The sequence below is a fragment of the Helianthus annuus genome, chromosome 7 (assembly GCF_002127325.2).
Source record: "Helianthus annuus cultivar XRQ/B chromosome 7, HanXRQr2.0-SUNRISE, whole genome shotgun sequence".
Taxonomy (NCBI): domain Eukaryota; kingdom Viridiplantae; phylum Streptophyta; class Magnoliopsida; order Asterales; family Asteraceae; genus Helianthus; species Helianthus annuus.
Window position 1 is genome coordinate 106,479,129 of NC_035439.2, and position 10,702 is coordinate 106,489,830.

The following is a 10,702-nucleotide window of genomic DNA, read 5'->3' on the forward strand; positions in this document are numbered from 1 at the left end:
CTCAAAGGAGCCATCATAAGGATATGGACGACTCATCCTAGGTTTACAATAAACATAAGTTTTCGCCAAATCGATTGAAAATAAGCTTTATAAATATCTTAAATGATCTCCGGTTTTCAAATTCATATATTCACTTAGCATAAAGATAACCGCTAACGTTTGTGAGATGCGTATATCAGGTGTCAAAGTTAACCATGACTCGATATAAAGACTCGCATCACTTATTAAATCGTACTATTATTACAAAATGTATATTATTATTATATACATCTTAGTTGCGTAATTTCTTAAATTATGTTTTTGTTACTAAATCTATATAAAATTTTTACAACCCCAATTAGACCACCTGTAGTGGTTTGTTGTTTGGGCATGGATGGGTAAAAAAGCGCCCCGTTTATATGGTAACACCACCCCTAGGGCATTTTTTTGGAAAATTTTGGTTGGGCGTTTCCATGAAAATGCCGGTGTTTTGATTGTTTTCATAATATTACCAGAGGCAACAATCAAACACAAAAAAACAATTTTTTAAAATCAATTTTTTTACCTATAAAAAACCCAACTCTATCTCATTTTTATATACCTTTCTCTTAATTTTATAAATCCTTTTCTCATTCTTTATAAAAAGAATATCATGTATCCATTCCGCCTCCCTTTTGGTATTCCATCTTGGCCTATGAATCCAAATTCTTATCGCCCGAACACCATCCAACCGCTACCAACCTTCAATTGTCAAGATATTGACCCGATCTAGATTTTGCATTTTTGTCTTTAATTGGTAATGTAACTTTTATTTATTTAATGAAATATAATTTATTTTAATTTTCAAATATATAAAAATAAATAATTGGGTAATCAATATATGGGGCATTAGATCATGTTCAAAGAAGGGTTTGAAAATTGAAACTAACCCACCACTACTCTCATGATGTAATAGAGAAGTATAAAATGATCCATCATCTTTGGCCCAATGGGCTGATGACAGGAAATTTGTGGAACTTCATATTCCCCAAAATACATCAATCAAATATTTAAATAATTCATTCAATTCAAGTTTAATAATTGAGTAAACTGCCATTTTAGTCCCTATGGTTTGGTCACTTTAGTCCAAAACTCAAACTTTTTGCATCTAGGTCCATGTGGTTTCAGTTTTATTGCCATTTTAGTCCAAAATGAAATCAGGTCATATTTTTCTTATAAAATCCTGCTATTCTATCATTTTTCCGCAGATGCAAAATGATCATTTCTTTTTTATAAATAAATACCATATTTTATAAGACAAATATGATCTGATTTGCCCATTAGGAAAATGATAAAATTGCAGAATTTTATAAGACAAATATGACCTGGTTTATTTTTGGACCAAAATGGCAATAAAACTAAAACCATAGGGACCCAGATGCAAAAAGTTTGAGTTTTGGACTAAAGTGACAAAATGACCAAACCAGAGGACCAAAATAGAAGTTTACTCTTAATAATTTCTTAGAGCATTCACATCCAAAGAACTAAATTGTGAGTGTGGGGTTTTTAAAATATAAAGAGTATAAAAAATGGTTGTGAGTGGAGGAGAGAGAAAATGTTACTGTTCATCTGTATATTTGGGGGGACACTGTTCACCCACTATAATTTTTTAATATATATTGAAACAGTGGCGGATCTAGGATTCCAACCAAGCGGGAACGTCTTATAAATAGGCGGTAACGAAATCGAAAAAAACGTCAAATTTTTCCAAAATTTACACTAAAAACGTCAAAAATTTTCCGACCAAGCGGTAGCGGAGGCTACCCCTTGTATAACTATATATCCGCCCCTGTATTGAAAGTGGTTGTGAGTGAATGAGAGAGAAAAATGTAATGATAAAGGTATAAAGATATTATTTAATTGAAAAGGAGAGAGAAAAAATATTTGTTTTTAGTGGAAATATACTGATATAAGAGTTGTTTTTTAGTGGAATGTATGTATAATTTTAGAGGAGTGGATTTGAATGATCTTAATAGTTCTTCAAAATTTGTTCGTCACAATACTTCACTGAGCCGCTTAAAACCTTTCACGACGGTTCTCAACCATCTCGCCGGAAAATCATCGCCGGTATCACCGCTGCTCACGTTACACCATCACCGATCGAACTTCCACAGGTACAATTTTCATCTATCGAATCGTTTAATTTGTTTCGATTGTTTGCGGTTTTCTAGGGTTAGGGTTTCGGTTTTATTTAGGTATTTTTCAACGATTATAGGTTGCATTTGTATCTGTTCAGTACTTCAGTTCTCATGCGTTATATTAAGTGAACTGGTTGGAGAATATAATGGAAAGAATGCATTAGAGGCTCTTTGTTCTAACATTAGGGTTTAGATGTTCCTACATGTGTTATTATCAATGGTGGTGACTGGTGAGAGTTGGATTTTTGCACGTTGTTTTGTTTTACAATCATGTGAGACAGAAATTTGGCAATAAACTTTAATTTTAGGGTTGTCATCATATTAAATTAGGGTTCATTCTAGTATTCAACCTTAGTGATCAAGAAATGAATAAATAGTGTACAGATTAAATACATTGTAGTTTGGGTTTTCACGGTGCCTTTAATGCCTCACATAGTCACATCTTAAGTGATAAGCAGTGAATCAGTGATATCGTTTTCAAAATCTCCAACCGCATGCTTTATGATAATTTATTTCAATGATCAACAAACGATTACAAATAGATCCGTACGGCTCTAAGTTATGAAGCGAAATTCGTTTTGCACAGGCCAATTTTGTTTATAAATCACGTGGAGTGTTCATGTGATGATCGCACAGTACTGATTAAGCAAGTTATCTTTATTGTTTTGTTTGATATGATTTTTGAGTCGATCCGATCGGTTGATGTTTACCTAATTGATGGTTAGCGGTTGACATATTACTTTTGATAGATGATCTTATTGTGAGTTTTGAGATTCTAATTGTACTATTGTAGGATTTTTGTTCTTTCTGTTTATTTTTGAGGATAAGGGCAAAAATACTAAAATAGGAACTTTTGATGTGGCTTTTAATCATTAAAAGTGTTAGAATAGCGTAATTAAATGTTTTGTGTGTGCTTTTAGGGGTATTTAAGGTAGGTTAATCACTTAATGTAGTTTTCGTAGGTTTATATTTTCTTGAACCTGAGCCTAAACTGGAAAAAGAAGATTACACAAAATTTAGTTTTTCAGTTTAGTTACCTTTTTAACTGTTACAGATATATAGTTGATACATACTTATCCAAATTCCAGTTGACCAAATTTGCAATGAATTTGATCTAATTTTTTTTACTTCATTAAAAATGTTTTTTTTTTTTTTTGAAAAATAAGAAGGCACCCTACCTTACTAGACTCATCGCTTGTCCGCCTCTCTCGGTTTTTTGACTGATTTTGATATCTGGTAACTGAACCCTATATTTTGTAAATTATACATTATAGTGGAATTGTTTAAATCTTCTAGGTGGTAGCTGCTGTTATAGAATAATGATATGATTGTGAATTTGTGATTGTTGTTCTTTTTTCAGTTTTTACTGTACTACTTTGTTACTGTGGATGTGCTGATTGTTTATAGTGAATTTATGATTTTGTTACTTTTACATCCATGTGCAAATTTGGTTTCTAATACTGTAATATCTTTTACATTATTAGATAATATCTGGCACTATAACTGCCTAATGGAGCCATCGACTGAATACATGGCGTTTGAAGAGAAGGTGAAGAAGACGATTTACATCGACAACTTATCCCCTCATGTTACGAAAGCCGTCTTAGAAAATGCAATCAATCAGTTTGGGAATGTGAAAGACGTTCAGTTCGTTCCCACGTATTTCGCGCCTTGCGGTGTTTGTGCTGCTCTGGTGGAGATGGAATCAGCCAAACAGGCTGAAGAAATCATCTCTGAGATGGGTGATTCTCCTCTTATGATATCCGGAATGCCCAGGCCCGTAAGAGCCCAAAAAGCCCAAGCTGAAATGTTCGAGGACCGGCCGAAGAAGCATCAGAGAAGGATTGTGTGCCGTTGGATGGATCCAGGCCATCAAAACTTTGAGCTGGCTAAGAAGATCAAGGATCTGACGAAGAAACATGCTGCTGAGGCTCAATATATAATGGAGGTAAAGACTAGAATAAAATGCCATTTTCGTCTCTGAGGTTTGGCCAATTTCGCGACTTTCGTCCAAATGTTTGTTTTTTCGCATCCGGATCCAAAAGGTTTAAATCTTGCCATTTTCATCCGGCTTGTTAACTCCATCCTTTTTTCTCCGTTAAGTCAGGGATATTTCTGTTTTTTTTTTGCTAAATTAAAGGGCAATTTGGTCTTTTTCACTTTATGTAAAAAGACTGAATACCCTTGAAAAAGACCAAATTGCCCTTTAAGTTGGCGGAAAAGACGGAAAGACTCCTGACTTGATGGAGAGAAATGGGTGGAGTTAACGAACCGGATGAAAATGGCAAGATTTCAAACCTTTTGGATCCAGATGAGAAACAAACCTTTGAAGGAAAGTCGCAAAACTGGTCAAACCTTAGGGACGAAAATGACATGTTACCCTAAGTAGTAATTGGTATTTTGGTTTAAAGTGTGAAATATTGTATTGTATAAATGTCAAGTAAATGAAGTTTTGTGCAGCTACAAGTTAAAGAAGAAGAGAAGCTGCATAAACAGCAAAGCGAGACCCTGCAGACAAACTACAGGAAGTATGAGCTGATTGATGGTGCGCAAGCAGATGGAAATGTGAACCGTTTGAAAGCTGAGTATGGGATAAAGCTCAACGACCGCTGATCTGATGCTTCTAATTTTCATTAGCTTCATAGAGTTTTGTGCAATTGATGGTTTAAGAAAGATATTTTAGGCTGTATATATTTGTGTATGCCGTTAGTATGGGGTTTTGGGATTGAGTTTTATATTATCATTGCATTGCTAAAATCATCATCCTGGGGTTTGATACACCCCTGTTAACATACTTTGACGAGATTAGATTTGAAATTATGTTTCATACAAATATGTTTTTTTTTGAACGTCAAATTTGGATCACTGACGGACCACTAGAGTATCATCGTGTCATCAGCAGAACCACCCGATCATATCCATCTCCACTAGGCAATAATGCCTATACATCAATTCAGGAGGAAACCCAATAAACCTGGGAAAAACCCTCTTTGTGGGAATCGAACCCATGACCAAATAGTCATAAGCCTTGTTCCACCACCAAGATACCACTAGGCTATAATGCCATGGGTTCATACAAATATGTGCTGAAGTCTATTTGATTATCTAGTGATTTGAATACTTTATTCACATTTTTGAAACTGGATATACATGTTGCAAAATAATTTCTGATTCTAGTCAACAAGCGGATTACTCATTCCATGCGATGTGAGTTTCATCAAGAGATTGTTGAAGGTATTGGAGAGAAACGATAGTGGTTTCTCCATGCTTGATTTGTGTATGCCGTTATCATTGCATTACTAAAATCATCATGGAGTTTGATACACCCCCGTTAACAGGGTAAGGATAGTGTAAAAAGGGCCTAAAGTGTGAGAAGTGTATTATAACACTATATATAATATTATATAACACCATATAAACACCGTATAACAATATGTAACACCATATAATACCATATAACACTATGTAACACTATATATCATTATATAACAAATATAACACTATACATCTATCATAGACATGCTATCAGACACCCTATAGTGTTATATTTGTTATATAATGATATATAGTGTTACAAAGTGTTATATGGTATTATATGGTGTTACATATTGTTATACGGTGTTTGTATGGTGTTATATAGTGTTATAATACACTTCTCACACTTTGAGCACTTTTTACAGGATCCTCTATCCCCGTTAACATACTTTTATGCACCATTGTAATGCGGTTTGGTGGACTGTTGGTAAATTTGTGCATACAACTTGAATACAACAGCACACCACATATTGATTACTAGTTGTAATGAATTATATGGCTCTTCTCTGCAAACTTGTGAATCGAACTGCATAGATACATCTAACTGTATTTCAATAGCGGCTCAAACAGGATTATAACGGTGCATAGAAGCTGAAGCACATTAGAGGGATGCATTACACTGCCGAATCAAACTCCATCTTTATGTTATGCATAATTTTACTATACTGCCAAAAACCTATAGTAATGGAGTCCTTTAAGATCACTTGTATAATTTGTTTGTTAAAAGTATATTTACGATATTTTAAGCCTGAAATGATTAAAAAGACTTTATTTGTATTTGTATTTTAATCAAACTAAAATAAAATTCATAGAAAAACGAGAAAGCGTTGTAAATTTTGCTCTTGTTCAATAAATCTTTTGACCTTTTTGGGTACTCTTACAGTTATTAACCTTTACCTTTAACTTTAACAAGTATATTGGGTATCCTTAAAGATCACTTATTGTGTGGCGACGCTCCTTCGATCCTAAACCTACGTCCTGTCAATAAGCCTTCGGATCAGGTCGATCATTCTAACCTAAACCTAAGCTCATTCTATCCTAAACGTACGTTCATTCTAATAGCAGGCTTAGTTAGGGTATGTGTCTTTTGTTAACTGGTTTAGTATCTGTCTAGGATCAGTTATGTTTTTTGGATATGTTTATTATCTTTTGGAACAATTGCATGTCTTTGGCAACAATGGTTTGTCTTCAGGAAGAATGTTTTATGTTATGAAAATGATCACAGGTTGTAAAGATGCCATATTAATTAATGTCACCTATTCAGTTATTTTATTTCCAACTATTGTTAATTTATTATTGCTTGTATATTGAACTATTGAACTTATCTTAGCTAGAACTAGTGTTCAATCTTATAATTTGTGTAGCATTTCAAAACATACATAAATGCGTATTTTTTTTTAATATGATCACATAACTGAACATAAACAAACATATTGAATTATACAGTTAGTATTAATATATGCTGTAAATACTTTATGTTTGTACCTATATATTATATCAAACACACATGCTTTGAGAATGTAAAATTAAGATCTCATGAACACGAACTCCTTTCAATTTGGTTTCTACAAATTCTTGCAATTTTGGTCCCTGCTATTTTATGTAAACATATATATATTCATACTGTTGTTTTGTTGCATATTGGTTATGTTTTGACGTATTTTCCTGTTGTTTTAGTTGCATTTTGAATTTGAGGGTCACTCAAACTGAACAACACCAACACTGAAGTTACGGTGTGTTGACGCGAATGAATTAGACTGTAACGTAAAATATATAAAATAATAACTAAATCGATCTAGAACCCGCGCGTAGCGACAAATCTATCAAACGGGAAAAATAGACGTGAAAACGTTGAACCACACACACGTTGCGCCGTGTTAACTCAGAATATTTAGAACGGACACAAAAACGTTGAGCCACAAACGTACGTTGCGCCATGTTAACTCACAAAATTTAGAATGAAATGAAATTTGCGAAAGATGAAAGATAGGGGACTAAAGTTGAGAGTAAAAAAGTTATGATGTTAAATTGTAAAAGTTGAAAAGTTTTAGGTTAAAAGTAAAAAAATATAAAGTTTTGTTAGATAAATTGTAAAAGATGAAAAACTTTGGGTTAAAAGTAAAATGAAATCAATTAAAAAAAAAAGCACTCTAAGCATGAGTTACATCTCTATATAAGTTAAATTAAGATTATGAGTTAAATTAAATGGTTTAACTTATTTTTCAATTTACTGGAACCTTTTCTAAGAAATTATTTCTCTTTTATCAATGGCATTTTAACTCAGTGGCATTACAGGGTTTAAGCATTAGTCATAGGCTCATAGCCCTCCATTTCCTATCATCGCATATATTTTTTTTATGTAAGTCGGACATATTGTGAGACTTTTATGTGAATTCTTTATACTCCTTTGGTTCATACAAGGGTTTGTGAGCTAAACCAAAAACCATATACTCAACATTGGGTGATATATAAGTTTACATTATTGAACTTTTAACATTATCAAATAGACGATTAACATTTGGGCTTGCATTTACTAACAAACAATAAAAAGATAAAATTTATTAACATCACGAGTAATGGTTAATGCCCATTAAAGAGCATTTTTCGCCACATCACCATTATAATGCCTCTTCAAAAATATGTAACAGTTAATGTCTCTTAATGTCCATTTCATTCATTACTTTCCACTATTTTCTTCTCTTTGGGCATTACTATAGAAATGCCTCACCCTCTTCATGCCCCTATAATGCCCAAGGGGCGGTGTTGAGGGTATTATCAAACCTTATATTCGGATATCCGAATATCCGAAGTATCCGAAATATCCGAAAAATATCTGAAAACTTATATTCGGATATCCGAAACTATCTAAAATATCCGTTTTCGAATATAAAAAAATAATAAAAAATAAAAAATTAAAAATTTATAATCATCTCATTTATATATATATATATATATATATATATATATATATATATATATATATATATATATATATATTTGTGTGTGTGTATAGGCTGTGGATCATTTCAGAACTCTAAATAATTACAGAACTTTCAGAACTCCTAATAATAATTACTTTATATATAAATTTCTATATTTAGGGTACTTTTATTATTTATCATATGTATTTTTATGATTACATACATGTTAACATATGTATAATAATCAAAATGTATATATGTGTAACAACTAATTACATATATGTAAAAAACCAGTTTACATATGTGTAATCATAAAATTACATATCAAAAAATAATAAACTACTTTTAACATGTATGTAATCATAAAAATACATGGAAAATATGATAAAAGTGCTCTAAAAATAAAAAAAACTAAATAAAAAGATTGTTTATTAAGAGTTCTGAAAGTTCTGCAATTATTTAGAGTTCTGAAATGAACCAAACCCTGTATATAGATGTTGACCTTTATTTCGTTTATTTAAATAATATCATTCATCTTAGAATTCAAATTATTTATTTGGTTTCATTATTATGGATAGGTAAATTTAACTTGATAAAACTAATAACTATCACATGAAAGTTCATATTTAAAAACACATTTTAATGAGCGTATGTGTTAATAAATTACATAATATTTTATTCATCCTGTGTAATTCTTGGGTTTATTCAACCCAATACACATGTTTATAAGGGGAGGCGGGGTGGAGGACCTATAACGCGTGATATGTAAAATCAACGAGTGATAAAAAACAAACTTCCACCCCCACCTTAAAAGTATAACGCGTTGAAGATGCACGCGTGAGAAAATTAACGGCGTGATGAATTGATTTTGTGTGAGGAATTGTTGGTTGGGGGGAAATTGTTGGGTGTGGTGGTGGGTGATGACCACCCCCACTAAAAAAAGATTGTGAGTGATGGAAAAATGGTTGCTGACATGGCAGAACATGATTGGATATTGTGAGTGATAGAAATTTTATCACTAGTGACCACCCCCTCCCCTAAAGGCATATGCTTTTTATTGGTTAGTATAGAACATTATATTTTTTCAATCCGTACACTACATGGAATTTGTTAGATGTATTTTTAGGCATATTTTATCACATCTTTTATACATATATTTTCATTGCATATTAGGTGTTTAGACCATCGATATTACATAATTTTGAAATACACATATTTTTATGGAACGAAATCTAATTTAGATGTTTTTAATGATTTTATAGGCATGAAGCGGTTGTAAGAAATAACAACAGATATTGAAAAGGCTTGTAATAACTTAAGAAGACGGTTGTGTTAGCACACAAGTTCTAATATAATCAATGGACTTCATATTCAAATGGAAAAGCAAAGTCATTTATAGTCAAATGAAAAAAAAGATATGGTTCATAACTTCATAAGTAATGCTGACATTTATAAAAAAAGTGGAGATGACATTGGGCTAAACTAAACGTTCTGAGTTGGGCCACTCAATGAGACCATTGGGCTGCCGAGAGAAAAAAGAAACACAAAAGTGAAAGAGAAGTCGGCATTCGGCAAGTCGAGGGGATAACAACGAACTGTAAAGTTTTTTGTTTTGTAAGTTCTAAATTTTGATGATTTGTTTCATACTCGACTTGATTGTTTTAGTTCCGGCTAGATTTTTATAGTTTTAACATCCGGGTATATTTTCTTTGATTTAGTTTATAAACTTATGTGAAATGAGCACATTAGATCCAATTATTTTAATGGTTTATTTGTGTGATTTTTGTTTTTACTACGGATTAATTCGGAAAAATATTAGATTGTTAGTAAACTTGATTAACTTATTAATTTTTCTAATAATGTTCAATCACTTTTTAAAACCCTAATCAAGTTTTAGTTTTTGATATAGGGAATGGATAATATTTTGAGTTTGTCTATGAACCCAAAACTATTATAGAATCATTCAATATAATTAAACATTTCGAACGGCATGAGTGGTTAATTACAATCGATACTTCTATCACGCAACCCGCACACTAAGATCTGAATGGCGTGAGCTTAGAGTAGCGGGTTGACTCTAATCAACGAACATCGTTTGGCTAGACATTAGACAGAGTGGATGTCCGAACGACGTGAGATCTAGTATTGATACACACTATTATTTAAAAAGGATTATTGCATCGTGAGTGTTAATGATCGTAAGCCGAATCGAATTAAGAAATTGTTCTAGTGTTGAAATTAGTTTTTAACATTTGAATTTCCCAACCACTTTAATTAGTTTTTTTTTTTAATCCAACAATTTAAAAATAA

General features: G+C 32.2%; 1 protein-coding gene across 1 annotated transcript; it reads left to right on the forward strand.

The window, feature by feature from the left end:
- Positions 1-1,983: 1,983 nt before the first annotated feature.
- On the forward strand, positions 1,984-4,973 carry LOC110927232. Its single transcript, XM_022170882.2, has 3 exons — positions 1,984-2,132; positions 3,641-4,104; positions 4,617-4,973. Exons 2-3 carry the CDS (start codon positions 3,667-3,669, stop codon positions 4,767-4,769), a joined length of 591 nt encoding a protein of 196 aa, XP_022026574.1. The 5' UTR covers positions 1,984-2,132; positions 3,641-3,666; the 3' UTR covers positions 4,770-4,973.
- Positions 4,974-10,702: the final 5,729 nt, after the last annotated feature.

Coding starts and splice junctions, on each gene's coding strand:
- LOC110927232 (XM_022170882.2), top strand. CDS start 3,667: ATGGAGCCATCGACTGAATACATGGCGTTTGAAGAGAAGGTGAAGAAG. Junction 4,105..4,616: donor AGGCTCAATATATAATGGAG/GTAAAGACTAGA, acceptor AGTTTTGTGCAG/CTACAAGTTAAAGAAGAAGA.